Source organism: Schistocerca cancellata, chromosome 4 (genome assembly GCF_023864275.1).
Source record: "Schistocerca cancellata isolate TAMUIC-IGC-003103 chromosome 4, iqSchCanc2.1, whole genome shotgun sequence".
Taxonomy (NCBI): domain Eukaryota; kingdom Metazoa; phylum Arthropoda; class Insecta; order Orthoptera; family Acrididae; genus Schistocerca; species Schistocerca cancellata.
This window is the reverse complement of record NC_064629.1, coordinates 125,320,575-125,343,174: the sequence shown is the minus strand read 5'-3', so window position 1 is coordinate 125,343,174 and position 22,600 is coordinate 125,320,575. Positions and strand designations below refer to the sequence as shown.

The window sequence follows — 22,600 nt, the reverse complement described above, 5'->3', positions numbered from 1 at the left end:
TGACACTGAGGATCTCAAGTCTTTTCTTGCCACTTAAATTCACCAAGTGGGACTCTCATTGTTTGTAAAAGGACACGCATGTTACTTTGATTCATACAACACTAAATGGATTTTTTTCTGTTAGGCCATAAAGCACGAAGATATTCCATTCAAAGAAGTATTGAAGGTGAAAAAGAAATCACAACACAGTTGTGATAAAAACAAATATGAACTTCCGCAATGTATTGAGAAAAAAATTACCTTTATATTTTTGCTATATAATCACTTTTTACAACTGCTTTCTGTTTAGACTGATCTGGAGGAGGAGGAGGAGGGGGAGGGAGAGGGGGAAGAGGAGGAGGGTAATATTAGTGTTCAACATTCTGTCAACAACAAGGTCGTTAGAGATGGAGCACAAACTCGGATTAGGGAAGGACGGAGAAGGAAAGTAGTCGTACCCTTTTGGCGGCATTCACCTTAAGTGACATTTGTCTTAAGTGATTTAGGGAAATCATGGAAAACCTAAATCGGGATGGCCAGCTGCAGGTTGGAGCCATCATCCTCCCAAATCCGAGTAGAGTGTGCTAACCACTGCGCTACCCTGCTCAGTTAAATTGATCCCAAATATGTACAATACTGTGAACCTTTTCCCCTTCTCATATTTTATCACTGTCTTGAAGACACTTTATATTCATAAACTTTGCCATAACTTCTGTAACATTTTGCTATGACACTCAGCAACAACAAGTATGAAGACAATATGAGATATTTCCTTACTGTGTTATTACTGACCTAATACTATTACTGCGGTTAAGGCGAGGCACAGGTGATGCTGTAGCATCACGCTGGTGCATTAATAAACGTGTGTGTGTGAGGCTGGCTCGGTGTTGCAGCTGTGCAGGCAGTGAACACAGAGATTCAACACTGTCGGCCTCCACAAGCCCAACTGAAAGACAAGAAAGCATGAGCAGCTAAACACATCACACAGAAAACAAACTGAGAAAAAATTTTTAAAAGTAGAAAACAGTATTGGCATTTAACCTCTTCAGTCTTTTCGCACAATATCAAAGCAATCAACTGCACATTTGATACAGTGGATTTAAAAAAAAAAAAATTTGAAATACAAAGACATTGTTTTTTGAGCAAAAGACTGAGGTGATATGTTTTATTGTTTCAAATGAAGCAAGTTCCTGGTGTATGAATACTGAATATTTGTAATATGTACTGTGGTCAATTGATTCTGAGAGATATACCTTTCCACTAATTTCGTGTTCCTAGAAGATCCATTAGTTTTCATTCCATTTACGTTTTGAAATCCTTCCAGATACTGTACAATCATGCTAAGCGTGTCACCACGTTACAAATACAGGGGGTATACAGGGTGTCCCAAACTTTAAGTATCGAAATTATAAAGAGGACTGAGACTCTTAAACAGGAACTTAATTATAAAAAACAAATGGTAAAAAAATGAATATTCAGATTTTTTATTGAAATAAACAGGAACAGCATACACCACAGAGCAACAACTTACATCTTACAAAGCGACAACTGTCAGTCTCAATACAGGAATTACAATGGCATATAAAATTTTGCCCAACTGAAATCTCTCTTTTGCATATTATACAATAAGACACACAGCTAGAACTCTACCAAGCAGTCCCACTTTAGTTTCTATTTGTGTTTCATAAATCAGTAGTATATAGCAAACTAATGGGGGGGGGGGAAATCCACAAGTGTTAAAATTGGCAATCAGGCTGGGCGTGGGACAGGATCTCCCATTGTAATCCAAAGATGATGGTACCTGTAGTTCAATTACTCATGGACATTAATACTAACTCTATGGTGAACATGTTCACTGCAGTGTCCAGCTATCAATGTTCGATTCTCTGGCATTTTCAACAAATTTTAAGGCTGCAAATGCATTTAGGGCACATCACCATACACACTCAAGTAGACTGCTTGCATTTGCAGCCTCATGAATGATTGATGATGATGAGCGTTTGGCGTCATTGGCCGGGAGGCCCCTCGCGGGGCAGGTCCGGCCGCCTTGGCGCAGGTCTTATTACATTCGGCGCCACATTGGGCGACCTGCACGCCTGATGGGGATGAAATGATGATGAACACAACACAACACCCAGTCCCTGAGCGGAGAAAATCTCCGACCCAGCCGGGAATCGAACCCGGGCCCAGAGGACGGCAATCCGTCACGCTGACCACTCAGCTACTGGGGCGGACTCATGAATGATTGAAAATGCCAAAGAAGTGACCATTAACAGCTGTCCAATGTAGTGGACAAGTGCACCAAAGGTGCAAAGTAGGATGGTAAACCATCCTATTGAAACTGTATCCTCTCTCAGACAACAAGAGGTACATTCTCCGGCAACTTTGCCAGTGTACAGGGTGAATCACCTACAAGTTTTACCACTTTTATTTTGTGAATCATTTGAGGTACGAAACTTATGTTTACGGAATATGACAACACACAGATGGGCACATAATTTTGCTGCATGTTGATTTCTCTTGAATCTTGTATCAACTGAGATATCGAAACAAGTGTTTTTTAAATGGAAAAATATACTTTTTAATAGGATTTGAAAGCTCACAAAAACAAATACAATATTTTAATGGTTACTGACAATGGTGCTGAAACATTTAGTTAAAATATCTGAGATAAATGAGCTAAAATTGAAAGTTGATTTGGGCAGAGTCTGCTACTGCAGTGTAAACACTGCCACGTGGGGCACTCATGTCAAACTCTGTCTTTGTATTAAGCCTTCTGACTGTTCACTTGTTCCCACAAAAACTATTCACTTAAACGTGAGTATGTACACACACCTGAAATTGTTTTCCCAAGCCCTTTCTGATATGCTATATGTTAGCATATAGTTCCAGTTACAACAATTGTTGCTAACAATCTATTGCAAACTGAACTATCAACTCATAATCATCTGACTCTATAGCTTGCACCTATTATTTATGATGTGGTATTAACAAGTGCTCTACCAGTGCCCTCCACACTGTGTTCTTTGACATGAGCATTTCACAAGCTAGTTGATGGGTTGTTATTGATTAATCTCCTCCCATATGATAAACAATATCCTCAAATTTTACAACAGTGACAATTCTTCCTCAAAAACCTTTGTGATTTGAGCAACCAAATTTCTCTTAAGCTATTGTTTACAAATCAAAGACCTTTGTATTGAGGTTCAAAGAAACTACAGTGGATTTGTTGTAATGGTCCACTGTAAACCACAACATTGACCCAATAAGCATCTCTGAGATGAACTAAATCATTGGTTCAGTCCCACTTCACTTGCCCAAAAGCTCAACATTAGACATCCCTTCACAACAACAAAAAAACTTTTCCTGTGTAAAAAATCTTCATGGACCTGAGGATTAAATACTGCAATTGTAGCAAAATGACGGCTATACACTAACATGTACATGGTTACCATCTTTGAAATTAACAGCAACAGGTGTCTGGAGATATCCTGGCCACACTGTGTATACATACACAGCTTTAAACTGCTCAATTTTACATTACCCGAGTAACTCAGAAATTATTTGTCTAGCTTATACACAAATAAATGACTGTATTGTGCAAATCATGGGACCTTATTTCTCTCTTTTGTTTAAGGATTTGTTCATTTAAAATGTTAGACATGAATATAATAGAGGGAAACATCCACGTGGGAAAAATATATCTAAAATATAAAATGTTAGACAGTTTTACAAACACCAATCCTATCATTCCTGCATGATATTGACTTCCATGTAACCAATAATAAGTCATATGGTTTGCAGGAGGTTGCTGAAATTTAAGGGACACAAAAATTAAGAAAGTTACTTGTAAGTTAATAAAATAATGTCTGAGGTTTACACATTGTTCTCAGGCAAAACAGTGTTACCCAAGTTAATTCAAGTATCTGGGAACTGTTGAATTATGAAAATATTGACAATATATCTAACTTGCATATTGCTGGCAGCCTTAAATTTTAAACACACAGTTATGAATTTACGAATTTCATATTTTACAAACTGATATGTCTTGGTCACCTAATGAACAACATACCTGCAGTTGTCCGAGCGGGCAGTGAGGCTGTGTATGTGGAGCTGTGTCGCAACCAGGCACTGTATGGACTATATGACTGCAATTCGGCATAATGAGTTGCAGTTGTGTCTGAAAGAGAGCCATCAGTTGAACGGAGAGGAGATGAACGTGGAGGGAGACTTTGTGATCCCAACAGAAGTCGCTCACGGACACTTTGTGACAGCTTATATTGTTGTTGCTGTTGCTGTTGTTGTTGCTGCTGCTGCTGCTGCTGCTGCTGTTGTTGCTGCTGCTGCTGCTGCTGCTGTTGCTGCTGGTGATGGTGGTGGTGGTGGTGCTGTTGCTGTGGCTGCTGCTGTTGATGTTGTTGTTGATGATGGTGATGTTGCTGTTGTAGGTCTGCACTACATGTCTGTGTCCCACCAGACACTTTCAGCTTTGTTCGTGGCACTGCAGCTACTTGTGCTGTACGAGTTTCACCTCCACCCTTTCCCCCACCACTTGATGGTCTCTTCACATAACCAAAACTCTGAGGTACTCCTCTTACTTTACCCCCACTGCCACCACTACTCTTACCCTCCCCATTCGAACGTAGGGATGTTGCTGGTCTTGCCATTTTCTCTCCACTGCCATACTCCCGCTCTTTAGGTGGTACTTCATCCTTCACACCTGTGAAAAGATTCCCTTGTAAGCAAAAACCCAAAATGTGCCTGATAATTTCAAATATGACGCTGCAGCAAAAATTAGAACAAAGTATTCAGAAGACTCCCTGATTCACAGTATTTTACAGTTTTGATATTGTTTTATTACCAGTTCATACACGGAATTAATAAAACACATGTTCATGTGCATTAAAAAACTAGCTTCTGCAGCTGTCAGAAATAGCATGAGCAAGTATCTTAATATAAATGTATGTTATTGGAAATGAGTTGTCAATATCTTTAAGCTTATGTGATGCACAGGCCTGGTATGTAATGAAAAACTTCTTCCAATACAACTGCAGTTTTATTGAAGTTCTGCACTCAGAACGTATAGTATGCTGTTATTTCACCAAGCTCTTTGTAAACAATCTGCTAATTTTTGTAACTATGGCACTTGCAGCATGGAATGCAAAGTATTGGTCTACCTCCAGATGACTGACAGCATTTAAAAGTGCATACACAAACTTCGTTTTCGACATAAAATTTAACAATGTAAATCCAGTGACAAAATACTATTATCACCACCATCACCCAAATCATAAATAAGCATAGTTAAAATATTTCACTTTCATACCAAGTAACAGTATGCTGATAGTGTGTGTGCCTATATATACATTCCACATAGGTAAAATATATTAAAAAACGAAGATGCTGTGACTTACCAAACGAGAAAGCGCTGACAGATAGAAACAATAAAAAACACACAAACACAAACACACACACAAATTTCAAGCTTTCGCAACCCACGGTTGCTTCATCAGGAAAGAGCGAAGGAGAAAGAAAGACGAAAGGATGTGGGTTTTAAGGGAGAGGGTAAGGAGTCATTCCAATCCCGGGAGCGGAAAGACTTACCTTAGGAGGAAAAAGGGACAGGTACACACTCGCGCACACACCCACACACACACACACACACACACACACACACACACACACACACACACACAAATCCATCCGCACATATACAGACACAAGCACACATATGTAAAGGCCCATGTTCAGAAGAGACTTTCCAGACACAAGAGAACTTATAGGAAATTGCAACTAAGATTACATAAAATATCACTAACTTAAATGAAACTAAGTGTATATTGCTGTTTGAGGAAAATACACCACTAACAATGAGTGAAACCAAAAAATTAAAAATTAACATAGAAGTTACTCGCAACACAGTGCTTCTCATTTTCAGAGCTACACATGATTTTTGCATGGATAAACTTTATCCTAAACCTTCCAGCTGCAGCAAATCTATAATTTATTCTGTAAGTATCACACTGTAGCACTATACCTCTTTAAACTATTTTCCTCGTCTAACCATAAATATATATCTCATAAGAATAAATCTTCTCCAACTTCCAGCCACACTCAATAATTATACATCCACAAGCTTTCAAACAAGTGCCCCACGGGCATTGTCAAATGGTAACTGACTGCTGTGTGCTTATTGGCCTCATACTTATATACTCAGTGTACTTGTTGTGATGCCTCTGATGACTTTCCTGTATACATTATGACTGAGATGTCCACTAGGTTTTAAACGGACAAGGTCATCACCCTCTTTTTGGGTATGGCTGTATCTTGAAAAGATTGAGTAATTATACCACCGCAAAACATGCATTAATATATTAAACACACTGCATTTTGTGTGAATATATGCAGTACATTATTCTGCAATGTAATGTTTGAAATACTTTTTATTCCAACTAATAACACAGTAACTGGGACTACTAAAATCATCTACAAATGACTTGGCTTCAATATAACTGATGTGTCAACAAGAGTATCTTGGTGGCATGGAGGAATGCATTGTACTTACATGCAGAACACTTACACAGATGCACTCATCCAGTCTCTCTAAGCATCTGCATTTGACTTTAAGCACCACACACCAATATGTGGGCAACATGCAATTTGTTTTATTATGAAACAAGATCAATAACAGCTGATAAGAGAAGAAAACTGAACTCAGAAATAATTAGTATACACAAGAAAAGCAAATATAAAAATATCCAGAAAGGGGAAAAATTCATAAATCTGTGGTCAGAGAGAAAATTCTCACAGCCAACATACTCATTCAAAAATAAAAGAAGTTGAAGTTTCAGTTTCAAAATGGTAATCCAAATCAGAGGGACAAAATAAACTGACAGGATTAAGAGGGGCTGTGGCTGTGGCAGAGGATGTTCAGAAGAGACTTTCCAGACACAAGAGAACTTATAGGAAATTGCAACTAAGGTTACATAAAATATCACTCACTTAAATGAAACTAAGTACCATAAAATGGGATACGTATGTAAGGTGTTACTGAAGGCCTGAGAAAAACAACATACACAATTCATAAAACAAATGAAAATGTGTATCATGAGAGCAAAACAAATTTAATTGTTTTTAATTAAGACGGTAAAAGAGAGGTTGAGTGGGCGGTATAGGTAATAAGGGGAGACAACAAAAGTGCTATTAAGACACAAGGTTGCCAAGTGGACTAAAAGGTGATGGAAGGGCAAGGGAGATGATAGTGAGTAATTATATTCATATTATTACTATTATTTAGTAGAATTATTAGCACCAGTAGTAGTAGATAATGGAGATTAATAAGGAGGAGGAAGTTCAGTGGGCATATATAATTAGAGCAGGATGGATGAATTAATGTAAACTGTCAATAAATGGCTTTAAGGTTAAACAGTGAGCTGCAGGAAAAGTCATGTATGTACAGATATTAAGCATAAATGTTGAGTGCAAGTATCAGAACACAAGGATAACCTAATAATAATTCACATTATTGATGATAATGGTATTGCTCTAAGGCACTGACTGAATGTCTCACAAACTTACGAATGTCTCATATTGGAGTATTAAGGAGTGTTAAGGCAGAAGGGAATAATTCTCATTTTCATGACTACTTACTGGTTATAGCAGCATACTTGGTTATTAAAGGCAGGAACATGTGGATAAGTATGGACTAGATACAGAACCCTTTACAAGCATGTATCATGAGAAACTTTTTAACAGGAGGAAAGGCAATTTTCATGCATGGTATTTGTAAATGGGATTAAGGCATCACATATTCTCAAAGTTGTGATGTGTTTCTGAGGAAGGCTCTGAAGCCAGTGTACATCCAAAATAGTACTATTTGTGTTTCATTGGATTTGCAAGTCCTCAAAGACACACAGAGATGTTGAAAGCTTTAGGGTCTTCTCATTAATCTTCATGGACTGTGAATGAAAGTCACTCATTAAAATAGCCTCCCTTATTGTTTCAAATAGTAGACCCAGCGATAAGAGGTTGTTTTCACCTAACAAGTATGACATTTTTTGTGTTACTTACCCATCCTTCGCAATTTTTCATTCTTCTCTGGCCTACGTGCTGTCTGCCCATTGTTGGGAGATGAACGTGGCCTCACCACTTCCAAGTCTGATTTTCCTCTCTGTAATCCTCCCTCGACATACTTTTTCCACTGGTTGTTGGAAACTTGTCTGCAATACAAATAAGAAATTTAAACAGAGCACAGACAGGATGGATAATTTAAAAAATGGACAAATGAATGAAATGGAAGACTTACCTGAAGGCACTATAATCAGTTTGCTGACTGCTGTCAGACTTTTTTGCATTAGAATGAGTACCAACGACCCTGTAGACTACTTGAGGCACCTCACCAGGATTAAATGATGCAGACACTGTTTTTTTGTTGTTGGAGCCAACAAGCTTACTACTCTGCGCAGTCTTCTGATGCTGCTGCTGAAAATTGTATTTCATCTTGTGATATGACGATGTATAACAGAAAGAACAACAATTCAAGTCATGACACAATAACACTCTTCCTTTTACAACAACCTGTCACAAATGGAAAGAAAGTAAAGTGTGCACCAGCTATATGTGGGACATGTTAACATCATGCAAATAGACAATATATACAAACAGTGTCTTGCATAAGGCAGAATTTATCTCCAATTTTTCTTTGCAAACAGAGGAATTAAGAAGAGCTACAACATCCAAAACATAGAACAAATAGATATTGAAAAATTCTATGTAGATTGTATACAGAATAGGCAGTAAAGATAACCCACTCCCACGCTCTGGGAACACTGAGCAGAAGGTAGGTATATAAACAAGAACTGGAACATGGTACCTCAGTTATATGACAAAACACTGCCCACCCGCCTCCCTCCTCTCCTGCCACACCCCCTCTCATCTCTCATATCCAAATCTCTCTCTCTCTCTCTCTCTCTCTCACACACACACACACACACACACACACACACACACACACACACACACACAGATATATTTATTTTTCCCAGTGTTGAATGTTGAGACCTGATTGGGTCACAAAAAATTTAAAAGAGGAGTAAACAACTTCCCTGTTGGGACACCATACTGGGTCCATGTACGTCTTCTGTGCTCTGGATAAGAATGCAAGCTTGAAAACCGAAATACCATCTTCCAGTACTTGTCTGTATTCCAATCTACCATTCCACAAGTCCACAATACAGCAAATTATTATATTTACTCATTTCTAGGATGTCATTAACACACTATTTGCCATTAACAGACTATTTTGACCACTCCTCAGACTTTACTAGTGACAGTAATCTACCAAGAATTCACTGGAAAAAAATTAATATCAATAGCTCAGATGGGAAGTCAGACAATGCACAGAAGGGAAGATTGAAAGGTTGGCGGAATATGTATAAGAGCTATACAAAGGAAACATACTTGAAGACAATAACAGCGACAGAGAAGAGGAAGTGGACAAAGGTAAGATGGGAAAGATGATACTGAGAAAAGAACTTAACAGAGCACTGAAAAGCCTAAATTGACACAAGGAACATGGAGTAGACAGCATCCCCTCAGAACTGGGTAGAACATACTGCCATAATACTACTGCTCCAGGTGTGAAAGATACATGAGACAGTCAAAATACCTCCAGAATTCAATGAGAATGTAATAATTACATTTCCAAAGAAGGCAGGTGATGATAGGTGATAATATTACTGAAGCATCAATTTAATTATTCATGGTTACAATGTACAGGTGAATTATTTCAAGAAGACTGGAAAGACTGGTAGAATCCAACCTTACGGAACATAACTTTGGGTTCCAGAGAAACGTCAGACTATAAAAGCAATAACTGACCCTTCATCTTCATCCATACTCTGCAAACCACTGTGAAGTGCATGGCAGAGGGTACTTTGCAGTATTCCTGCTATTGGGGCTTCTTCCTATTTCACTCACACATGGATGTGGGAAGAAAGACTGTTTAAATGCTTCTATGGGAGCTGCAATGTATGTAAGTTTGTCCTCATGATCCCTAGAGAGTGATCGACAAGGGGTTGTAGCGTGCCGGTCGCGGTGGCCGAGCGGTGTTCTAGGCGCTTCAGTCTGGAACCGCGAGACTGCTATGGTCACAGGTTCGAATCCTGCCTAGGGCATGGATGTGTGTGATGTTCTTAGGTTAGTTAGGTTTAAGTAGTTCTAAGTTCTAGGGGACTGATGACCTCAGATGTTAAGTCCCATAGTGCTCAGAGCCATTTGAACCATTATTGGTTGTAGCATATTCCTAGAATCAGCCCTCAGCTTATATACATCTGCATAGTTTTAAGTGCTTATCTTTTCCTGTAATTTTTTTCGTAGTATATTCGCTAAATTTCATGCATGTTTCTCTGTTTAAGGGGTTTACTCACGTTTCTGTAAGTGTAAATTCATTTAGTCTGTAGTGCAGTAGTTGCTCACTGAGCAGCCAGCTAATTAGCTCATTAATGCATCAGCGTCCATTGGTGAGACATCAGGAGGGTAGCAAGTTGCATATCTAGGACTGTCTGCTCTTATAGTTAACTTCTTCAGTTAGTCTTCCTAGGAAGGCTAGGATGTGTGCTTGCTGCTTGCAGATGCAGGAGCTGGCTGCAGTTCGCAGACAGCTGAATGTGCTTTCAGCTATGATCAGTCACCTTCAGGCTGCTACCTCAGCGTGTAGTGGTGGCGGAGAATCTGGCATGTCACATGGGACAACTTAAATGTTACTTGTTTTGCCCACGGGTTCTGCTTCCGAGGCACTTTCTAGTGCACCCAACGCGGTCTGGAGAGTTATGTGCCTAGTACGTGGATAAAGGATGGAAAAGACCCACCATGGTTTAATAACAAAGTTTGGCGGATGCTGAGGAAGCAGTGGCTGTTGCACTCTTGGTTCAAAAGAGAATTTGCAAACGATGACAAGCAACAGTTAGTAGATTCATGCATCTGTGAAAAGACCTATGCACGAAGCATACAACAACTACCTCAGTCACACCTTAGTAAAAGATCTGCTGAGAACCTGAGAAAATTCTGGTCACATGTAAAATCACTAATCGGGTCTAAGGCTTCCATTCAGTCCCTTGTTGACCATTTTGGTGTGACAGTTGAAGATAGTAAAACAAAAGCTGAAGTTTTAAATTTCACATTCACAAAATAGTTCAAACAGGAGAATCATACAAACATACTGTCATTTGACCATCAGACAGACTCCAGGATGGACCACACAGTAATAAGCATACCTGGCGTAGAGAAACAACTGAAAGTTTTGAAAGCAAATAAATCACCATGTTTGGATGGAACCCCAGTTCAATTTTACAAAGAGTACTCTATGGCTTTGGCCCCTTACCTAGGTTGCATTTATCATGAATCTCTCGCCCAGAACAAAGTCCCAAGTGTCTGTAAAAAAGCACAGGTGACTCCAATATATAAGAAAGGTAGAAGAGCGGAACTAAAAAATTACAGACCAATATCCCCAACTTCTTTTTGCTGGAGAATACTTGAACATATTCTCAGTTTGAATATAATAAACTTTCTTTAGAATGAGAAGCTTGAGTCCATGAATCAGCATGGTTTTAGAAAACAGCACTAACGCAAAATTCAGCTTGCCCTTTTCTCTCATGATATACTGAGAATTGTGGATGAAGGGCACCAGGCAGATTCCATATTGCTGGACTTCCAGAAAGCATTTGACATGGTGCCCCACAGCTGGCTGGTAACAGAGGTAAGAGCATATGGAATACGTTCACAGATATGCGAGTGGCTTGAAGACTTTTTCAATAATAGAACCCAGTATGTCATCTTCGATGGCGAGAGTTAATCAAAGACAAGGGTATCAGCAGGAGGGAAGTGTGATAGGACTGCTGCTGTTCTCTATATACATAAATAATTTGTCTGACAGGGTGGGCAGCAATCTGCGGTTGTTTGCTGATGATGCTGTGGAGTACGGTATGGTGTCTAGTTGAGTGACTGCAGGAAAATAGAAGATGATTCAGACGAAATTTCCAGTTGGTGTGATGAATGACAGCTAGCCCAAAATGCGGAAAAATGTAAGTTAATGTGAATGAGTAGGAAGATCAAACATTTAATGTTCAGATACAGTATTACTAGTGCCCTGTTTGTCACAGTCAAGTTGTTTAAATATCTGGGCATAACATTGCAAAGCGATACGAGGTGGAATGAGCATGCGAGAACTGTGAGAGGAAAGGCGAATGGTCAACTTCGGTTTATTGGTAGAATTTTATGGAAGAGTGGTTCATCTGTAAAGGAGACCACATAAAGGACACTGGTGCGACCTATTCTCGAGTACTGATTGGGTGTTTGGAATCTGTACCAGGTCAGATTGAAAGAAGACATCAAAGCAGTTCAGAGGCGGTCTGCTAGATTTGTTACCGATAGGCTCAAACAACGTGTAGTTATTACGGAGATGCTTTGGGGACTCAAGTGGGAATGCCTGAAGGGAAGGCAACACTCCTTCTGAGAAATACTATTGAGAAAATTTAGAGAACCAGCATTTGAAGCTGACTGCCAAACGATTCCACTTCCTCCAACATAAATTGTGCGTAAGGACCATGAAGATAAGAGACAAGAAATTAGGACTCATACATAGGCATACAGACAGTTGTTTTTCCCTTGCTCTATTTGCAAATGGAACAGAAAAGGAAATGGCAGGTAGTGGTACGGGGAACCTTCTGCCATGCACCATATGGTGGCTCGAAGAGTATCCATGTCTATGTAGATGTAGAAGAAAGCTAGTTCTTGAAATTTTGTAAGCAGGCTTTCTTGAAATAGTTTATATCTATCTTCAAGTGTCTGCCAGTCCAGTTTCTTCAGCATGTCTGTGACACATACCCATGGGTCAAACAAACCTGTGACCATTTGTGCTCCCCTTCTCTGCATACATTCAAAATCCCCAGTTAGTCCTAATTGGTGTGGGTATCACACACTTTAGCAATATTTTAGGATGGTTTGCACATGTGATTTGTAAGCAATTACCTTTGTAGACTGATAGTGTTTCCCCAGTATTGTATGAAGAAACCAATGTTTGTTATCTGCTTTACCTATGACAGAGCCTGCGAGATTGTTCCATTTCATATCCCTACAAAATTTTACATGCATGTATTTGTATAAGTTAACTGATTCCGACTGTGACTAATTGATACTGCTGTCATAGGATACCACACTTTTTTGTTTTATAGGCAATCTTTGCACCATTTCGAAATCTTATCAGTATATGAATATTTGTGCAGCTTTTTTCTGACAGTAATTCATTATAGATAACACCATCATATGCAAAAAGTCTAAGGTTGCTATTAATATTGTCTGCAAGGTCAATAATATGCAACATGAATAGCAACTGTCCCAACACACTGCCCTGAGGCATACCTAAAGTTATTTTACATCTGTCAATGACTCCATCCAAGATAACATGCTGCATCCTCCCTACCAAAAAATCCTCAGTCCAGTCACAAATTTTGCTTGACACTCAATATGATCATACTTTCAATAATACGCACAGATGTGGTACTCAGTCAAAAGTTTTTCAGAAATCAATAAATACTGCTTCTAACTGACTGCCTTGATTCAAAACTTTCAGGACGTCATGTGAGAAAAGCATGAGTTCAGTTTTACATAGCTGATATTTTTGAAATCCATACTGATTGGCATGGAAGAGGTCATTATGTCCGATATACCTCATTATGTTTGAGTAGCCTGAACAGACATCCCTGTTTCGATGAGACAGTTACAGTTTTCACATAAATGTCCTCGTATCCCGAGAAAATCATTTGGGACACACATCTGTCCCGGTTTTCAATCGAGAAACAAAATGAGTGCCTTAATAGTTTTCACATATTAAAATATTTGTGAAAAACAAACTTCCTACAAGTACAACACAATAGAAATATTGTGTTGTTTGGGGAAGGAGACCAGACAGCGTGGTCATCGGTCTCATCAGATTAGGGAAGGAAGTCGGCCGTGCCCTTTCAGAGGAACCATCCCGGCATTTGCCTGGAGTGATTTAGGGAAATCACGGAAAACCTAAATCAGGGTAGCCGGACGCGGGATTGAACCGTCGTCCTCCCGAATGCGAGTCCAGCGTCTAACCACTGCGCCACCTCGCTCGGTCAATAGAAATATATTTTCACAATATATACCACTTTTTTTTAAAACTTATCTTATGACTAACAGAAGAGTAAGAGATGTGTTGAAAAGAAAAGCAAGTATTAATTAGCCCTGACAGCCATCCTTAACTTGCCAACCTTCCACTTTATGGTCCTTGAGACATGTAAAAACAAAACCAAAGAAAGTATAATGGGACTGCAGCCATATGGAAGTTAATTTTGTGAAGAATGTGAGCAATGCAGCGTGTGTTAGCAGTGCTTATTGAATATTATTTGGCATGTATACACGCTTGCCCTGAGAGTCAAACGATAGGGCGGTGCATTGTTGGCAGATTTAACTCACTCAGTGTCAAAGTTTCAAGTCTACTGGTTTTTGGAACAACTGACAAAAATTCTGACTTAGAAATGAAAGTCAACAGATGATCACCTGTGCGGACATAGTAGATAGTGAAAGTGAATATTAAACTAAGAAAGTGTGGTATCCGGTCAAAATGCCCAAACAGAAGAGTTCATTTCTTAAAGAAAGTAACATAAATGATAAAGTTGTTTCATTTTTTAAGAGAAATGCCCTAAGTGCCGGATTTAAAACTGGCTGCTGAAGAAGGTACATTTGCGTATCATGCCATCTATCACAATCATAGCGTTTGATCAATTGACTGTACTTCTTTCATCATTAAGCATTTCAGCAGGCCTATGTATTGTTGTGCTAGAACTAAAAGTAAAGCAGTTGTTGTAAATGTGTTTGTGCCCTAAGTTATTACAGCACTAGCTAATGAATTACAAGGGGGCAAAATACATTTCTATAATGACTGATCCATCAAACCAAAAAGCAATGAAAACTATTCCATTCGTGATTCAATATACATTCCTGGTTTTGGCATGAAAGTAAAAATTTTGAATATTAGCAATGTTCCAAATGAAACAGCTGACACACAAATTCAATTTATTGAGAAAATTTGACAAAACATGGTTTAATGGATGAAGTAATTGCATTTTCTGCAGAGAATGCAAACACCAATTTTGGGCGAGCCAACCATAATGGAACGTAGAATGTTTACCAGAAACTTCAAGAAAAATTAAACAAATCACTTGTTGGTGCTCACATTTTGCATAATAGTGTTCAATCAGCAGCAGAGGATCTGTAAATTTTGAAAACAATCACCTCAACATCAATTGGCAAATACACTCCTGGAAATTGAAATAAGAACACTGTGAATTCATTGTCCCAGGAAGGGGAAACTTTATTGACACATTCCTGGGGTCAGATACATCACATGATCACACTGACAGAACCACAGGCACATAGACACAGGCAACAGAGCATGCACAATGTCGGCACTAGTACAGTGTATATCCACCTTTCGCAGCAATGCAGGCTGCTATTCTCCCATGGAGACGATCGTAGAGATGCTGGATGTAGTCCTGTGGAACGGCTTGCCATGCCATTTCCACCTGGCGCCTCAGTTGGACCAGCGTTCGTGCTGGACGTGCAGACCGCGTGAGACGACGCTTCATCCAGTCCCAAACATGCTCAATGGGGGACAGATCCGGAGATCTTGCTGGCCAGGGTAGTTGACTTACACCTTCTAGAGCATGTTGGGTGGCACGGGATACATGCGGACGTGCATTGTCCTGTTGGAACAGCAAGTTCCCTTGCCGGTCTAGGAATGGTAGAACGATGGGTTCGATGAGGGTTTGGATGTACCGTGCACTATTCAGTGTCCCCTCGACGATCACCAGTGGTGTACGGCCAGTGTAGGAGATCGCTCCCCACACCATGATGCCGGGTGTTGGCCCTGTGTGCCTCGGTCGTATGCAGTCCTGATTGTGGCGCTCACCTGCACGGCGCCACACACGCATACGACCATCATTGGCACCAACGCAGAAGCGACTCTCATCGCTGAAGACGACACGTCTCCATTCGTCCCTCCATTCACGCCTGTCGCGACACCACTGGAGGCGGGCTGCACGATGTTGGGGCATTAGCGGAAGACGGCCTAACGGTGTGCGGGACCGTAGCCCAGCTTCATGGAGACGGTTGCGAATGGTCCTCGCCGATACCCCAGGAGCAACAGTGTCCCTAATTTGCTGGGAAGTGGCGGTGCGGTCCCCTACGGCACTGCGTAGGATCCTACGGTCTTGGCGTGCATCCGTGCGTCGCTGCGGTCCGGTCCCAGGTCGACGGGCACGTGCACCTTCCGCCGACCACTGGCGACAACATCGATGTACTGTGGAGACCTCACGCCCCACGTGTTGAGCAATTCGGCGGTACGTCCACCCGGCCTCCCGCATGCCCACTATACGCCCTCGCTCAGAGTCCGTCAACTGCACATACGGTTCACGTCCACGCTGTCGCGGCATGCTACCAGTGTTAAAGACTGCGATGGAGCTCCGTATGCCACGGCAAACTGGCTGACACTGACGGCGGCGGTGCACAAATGCTGCGCAGCTAGCGCCATTCGACGGCCAACACCACGGTTCCTGGTGTGTCCGCTGTGCCGTGCGTGTGATCATTGCTTGTACAGCCCTCTCGCAGTGTCCGGAGCAAGTATGGTGGGTCTGACACACCGGTGTCAATGTGTTCTTTTTTCCATTTCCAGGAGTGTATTTTGAAACATATAGTGTTAAAATCCACGCCTTAAAAGAATTCTGTTAGTTTACCAAACACAAAAAAGGTGGCTGCTTTTTTCTTCCTACCTTGCGGAGGGTCCTGGATATTTTTGTCCCTTGACAACCATCCTTAAATTTTGCAAAATTTCGTCTCTAATAGCTTGTCGACATTATGGTTGAAATTATTAGAAGATCAGTTAGAAGTCATTGAGAGACAATATATCTACTCAGTGATATTTCACTGATATTTCTAATTTAATCTTATATAAAAGTTAATTTATAGAAAGGTCAACAGATTCATAACAGCTGCAGTTAAAGAAATGTTGAAAAAATCTTGTGGGAGAAGGAATAATTACAGAAAAAGGGTTCTTCAAATCATTCGATTTTTTATGACTGTGTTAATTACACAAAGTGGACCTTGGGCCAGTATTCAGATATTCATTGTCTATCTTGGATTCATTGCAACAATCTACTTCACTCGACTCATGTTCAGGATTGTCTTAGGTTTTTGTCTCACTATGGTATTCTTCTGTCTGCTTTCAACGAGAAGTCATTATTTAATGAAATTGAACATGTTAAGAACACAATGAAACAGCATATAAAAGATTGGGTCCCTAAGAAAGTGCCTCTTGAAGAAAGATGGAATGCAAGATTTAAAAAATGTGAAATTTGTAAAGTATCTGTGGAAAATGTAGAGAAAATAGTTAATTTTACGTTATATCTCCCAGGGTCAAATGCTGCAGTAGAAAGAGTTTTCAGTTTGCTTAACATGTACTGGCATGATGGAAAAGGTCATGCTAGTTTTGATAAAATGACAGCAGTTGTTATTGTGAAAACTTATTTCAATCTATCTTGCATGGAATTTTGTGGTTATCTTCTTTTTAACAAGGACCTGCAAGAATCAATTCATTCTTCTCATAAATCTAGCAAAGATAAATCTTAAGATGAAATGTGTAATTTGTATCTGATCACTAATTTGTATCTGATCACTAATCAGCTTATTACATAGTTTTTAGTATTAACGGATTGTAGCTATTTAAAATACACTGCCAGAAAAAACTTGGTACACACTTTTGTAGGTTTCCAATTCACTCAGGATTTATTGTTGCAACAGTTCATATGGAGTACCTGAAACGATGACATTTACAGACTAATAGCACAAGTGTTTATGAGGTACCACATATCGACCCACCCTGAAACACCCATGTTAGTATGTGGCGTACCTGCACGGGTGACAATGCAGGCACAGACTCTAGCACCCAGTCATTCGTACAGATGGTGAAAACTGTCCTGGGATATGTTATTCCATGCCTGCTCACACTGTTGCTGCAGTTCTGTAAGAGTTGTTTGTTGAAGCATCATATGCCACAAGTGCTCAATTGGAGACAAGTTTGAAGGTCTTGCTGAATCACCTTTCTGTTGCAAGAACAGGTCCAACAACATCCTGCATGTACCATGCCCCTGTTAGTATCCCATCCACAAACACCAAAGGTGAACAGAAGTTGTCGTATACAGGGTGCGGCACTTAAATCCGGACAAATTTCAATTTGAATTTCCTGCAACATTGTAGTTTCGCCAGAGGTCACGATTGGTGTTCTCGAAAGCCATAGGCATCTATTGAACAATCAGAACCTCAAAATGGCCGAGATGTTACAGACAAGTGCTGAGTATAACTGAAGAGCCATTCTTCAGGTACCCAAGGTCAACTGTTTATGGTATTGTGGCGAAGTATAACACTTCAGTGAAGCCTGGGGTTCATATCTTGTGTGTTGTGTCCAGTGGGGGTGATATCAAGCCGCCACGTTTCTTTGAAAAGGGAGAAACTGTCACAAAAGAAGTTCATCTGCAAGGTCTGATGAATAATGTGTGGAACTGTGAATGGTTACTGTGGCCTCGGGGAGACAATATGTCTTTTAACAGCACTGGTGCTCATATGAGCCATTTAGTTCAAAAGTGGCTCTCGGATAACATCGAAACGTTCTGGTCAAAGGAGTTCTGGCCCCGAATCGCCCAGATTTGAACGTTCTTGACTACTGTGTTTGGAGCATAGTCAAAAGTGTTACCAATAAGATGAGGCACCCTAATGTCGCATCTCTACGCACCCCTATCAAAGCAGTATTTGCGAACATGGACAGCGCTGTTTTAAAGAGTGTGTGCAGTCATTGCAGCTGGAAGGGGTTGCATCAAGTAATGTTACTCTTGAAAGATACCACTACTTATATGTGAAAGGATTTTCATTTTCATTTGTATTTTGTTTTAATAAATTTGCTTTAAGAAAAAAAAAGTTTAATTTGTCCAGATTTAAGCGCCGCACCTTGTACTGCAACCCACGCTGTAAGGCCTGGCGTGTGGACAGTGCGTCTTGGATGAATGCACTCTACGAGACACTGCTCACCAGGTCTATTTTGTACGTGCAAATGATCATCACTTGCATGCAGGCACAGTTAATGAAGACCACAGTGTGCCCTTCCATCTCCCAAGTGATCCTCTGATGGCAGTGGCCGAGCCGTGCATGTCGACACTGCCGTGTGAGTGGAAGACTAGCTAGTTGTGTGCTTGCCCACAGTCCCACTGCTAATAACTGTTTCGCAACAGTTCTTGTTGACTTGTCTAGGCTCACAAGCCCTCTTATCTGCGCTGTGGTAGCTGTACAATCTGCCATTACTGACCTTACAATACAACAATTCTGGCGGGCACCTGTTCTGCACAGACACCCAGAACATTGTCTATGGATGTGAGAATGCTCACATGACCACTGATACCAGCATTTGTGCACAACTGACTCACCACGACCAACTTGTGTGACAATTTTCCAAAATGACCATCCACCACCAGGAAGCTGTTAGCTGTAGGAAGCACAGTGCCTCTCTGTGGCATGGTTGCCTGTTTGCTTCACATGTTTGCACCACACTGAGCCTTCTGGCTGTGAACGTTCCCTTATTACAAAGTAGACACAGATGGCATTCTGGTAGCTATGCCACTACACTATCTGTTGGCAGAAGACGTTGACACCATTATCACTACATCTACTATCCTCCAGGTGGCATATGCCATCATTGGATCAAAATCGACATCGTCTTTCCAGGTGTATTAATTTTTTTCCTGGCAGTGTAGTAAATGACTAAACATTGCAGAAAATATATCCACACTATTATCATAAAAAGGATATATCAGTCTTTTTTTATTTCTGAAGAAAAGAATTTTATATACATCTATTGTACTCACACTTTCCTTTCCAATCCACAAAATGAAGATACATTCTTGCTATGGGTTTTTCAGTTGGTGCATCATCAGAGGCCTTTTATCGATATCAAAATATCACAATAACTGACCAGAAATGTAAGCTAAAGTGTAGTAATGAAGGTAAGTATGAAGTATAAGTACAAGTGTCCTAATTTTTGCTCTTTGAAATATGGCCAGCCTATGTTTGAGCTCAAAATATGTTCTAAGGTTTTACAACAAATGGATTACTTTTGCTACACTTCTTGTACAAGGACGTTACTCATGCTTTCTTATAACTACTGGCCTTGGTTTTCTGTGAGGGGATCTACATTATATTATAGTTAAACGGAGGTCTAATCAGCCACAAATTCAGTATAGGATCTGATGGTGATCAGGCCCTGGGGCTTTGTTCAATTTGACTGAATTAGTTGCTTCTCAACAAGGCTGACACTAATATCGGTATCAAACAATGAAACTCCAGCTTGGAATATCAAAAATATTAGGAAAAAGACAGATTGCTACTCACTGTAAAGATGACCTGTTCAGTTGTAGATGGGCAAGACGAAAAGACTGTTACACATTATAGCTTTCGGCCGGCCAAAGACTTCTTTAAAAAAAAAAAAGGAAAGAAACACACACACACACACACACACACACACACACACACACACACACACACACAAAAGTAAGCACACCTCATGCACACATGACCACTACCACAAGTAGCTCTGACTGGAATGCCAATGCATTTTTCAGTTGCTGCATCATCAGAGGCCTATATTAGGAAAAGGACAGATGGCTACTCACCCTAAAGAAAACCCGTTCAGTTGTAGACGGGCACAACAAAATGACTGTTACACATTACAGCTTTCGGTCAAGGTTTTCTTCAGCAAAGAAGCCAATGACTTCCGGTCGGAGCCGCCAGTGACAGCGCCATGCGTGCATGAGGTATTCTTGCTTACGTGAATGTGTGTGTGTGTGTGTGTTTTTTTTTTTGCTGAAAAAGGCTTTGCCCAAACGCTATAATGTGTAACAATCTTTTCGTTGTGCCTGTTTGCATCTCAACACATCATCTTTATGGTGAGAAGAAATCTATTCCTTTCCTAATTTGTTAATATCTATAGTACTAACTGTGGTGTCACCGCCAGACACCACACTTGCTAGGTGGTAGCCTTTAAATCGGACGCAGTCCGTTAGTATACATCGGACCTGCATGTCGCCACTATCAGTGATTGCAGACCGAGTGCCGCCACACGGCAGGTCTAGAGAGACTTCCTTGCACTCGCCCCAGTTGTACAACCGACTTTGCTAGCGATGGTTCACTGACAAAATATACTCTCATTTGCCGAGACGATAGTTTAGCATAGCCTTCAGCTACATCATTTGCTACGACCTAGCAAGGCGTCATATTCAGTTACTATTTATATTGTGAATCATGTACCGTCAAGAGCGGCGTTCATCATTAATGGATTAAAGTTAAGTATTCCACCAGCTACATCCGTTTTCTAAATTATAATTTCCTTGTCCTGTTCCAGAGCTCAAGCCAGCCTGCATGAGCTAAAACGTGTGCCTTTTGGCCTCCTCTAGTAACAAGGTGTTGGCTCTCCTGCCAACCACAACACTAACCTTTATAGTTGTGTGAGAATTAAATTGGGGCTATAGCCCTGGATTTTCATTTGTAAAGGAAAATTTCAAAAACCAAGTTCAGTGTTTCTGCTTTTGCTTTGCTACCCTCAATTTCAGTTCCTGCCTTGTCCATGACTGTCTGCACATTAACATTGGCACCACTAACAGCCTATATATACAAGGTGTCCCATTTATCTTGACCAACCTAAATAACTGTTTGTCCAGATGCAAATTACAAAATGTTTTAAGGAAATGTTCTTTAACCTAAGGGGAACATCAATCAGCATGATTGCCCTCATTGTATCTTTGTTTTTTACAAAGATATGAACAGCAGTATGACTTTTTTAAATGGCACCCTGTATTTTTTATTCAGTAATTAATTTTCTATCCTAAAGACCTATTCAAAAATTCAGTGTAACATTCACTGAAACACAACGTTATTAATTACATAACACAACATTGACTTTGAGCCCGGGATCACAAACTCGTCCACTTGATCGAGTTGTCAGAAAACAAATGAGAACCAAGTAAAAACACACACAAAATTGACTTTGGCTCTCCTGTACCATTGCCCAGGAGTAGAACATTGAAACGTGCTCAAAGTGGTGGCACTGGACACTGATACACTGGTGCACTCGTTGAATGAAAGAATTATTTACTGCTTCCAGTGTTGCCTGCCGAAGAAAATTACATGCAAGCATGATACGTTCCTGCATGTCCTCTGGAGTTGTTGGAGTATCGCAACAGATAACGTCTTTAATGCATCCCCAAAGAAAAAAGTTCAGAAGATTTAAATAGCGGGCCAAGTAACTGTTCCTCCTCGATAAATCCATCTGGCAAGATACCTTCGGTTCAGAACACGACGTGCATGCAAGGCATTGTGTGCTGGACTTCCATCGTGTTGATGCCACATAAGCATTCTGGTTCTTAGCGGCACTTCATCCAGAGAGGAGAAAGAATTCATCTGAGGAAGTTGGCATATGCTGCACCATTTAGACTTCCATTGACAA

At 40.4% G+C, this 22,600-nt stretch overlaps 1 protein-coding gene across 4 annotated transcripts in view; it reads right to left on the bottom strand.

Moving 5' to 3' along the window:
* The window catches only part of LOC126183309 (protein sickie-like), a 701,479-nt gene that overhangs the window by 125,425 nt on the left and 553,454 nt on the right, over positions 1 to 22,600 (bottom strand). For all 4 annotated transcript variants that reach the window (XM_049925155.1, XM_049925156.1, XM_049925154.1 and 1 more), the window contains 4 exons: positions 8,285 to 8,460; positions 8,050 to 8,198; positions 4,052 to 4,699; positions 772 to 925 (listed from right to left, as the gene is read on the bottom strand). In XM_049925155.1, the coding sequence (XP_049781112.1) occupies positions 772 to 925; positions 4,052 to 4,699; positions 8,050 to 8,198; positions 8,285 to 8,460 (1,127 nt within the window). The remainder of the gene's footprint in view (positions 1 to 771; positions 926 to 4,051; positions 4,700 to 8,049; positions 8,199 to 8,284; positions 8,461 to 22,600) is intronic.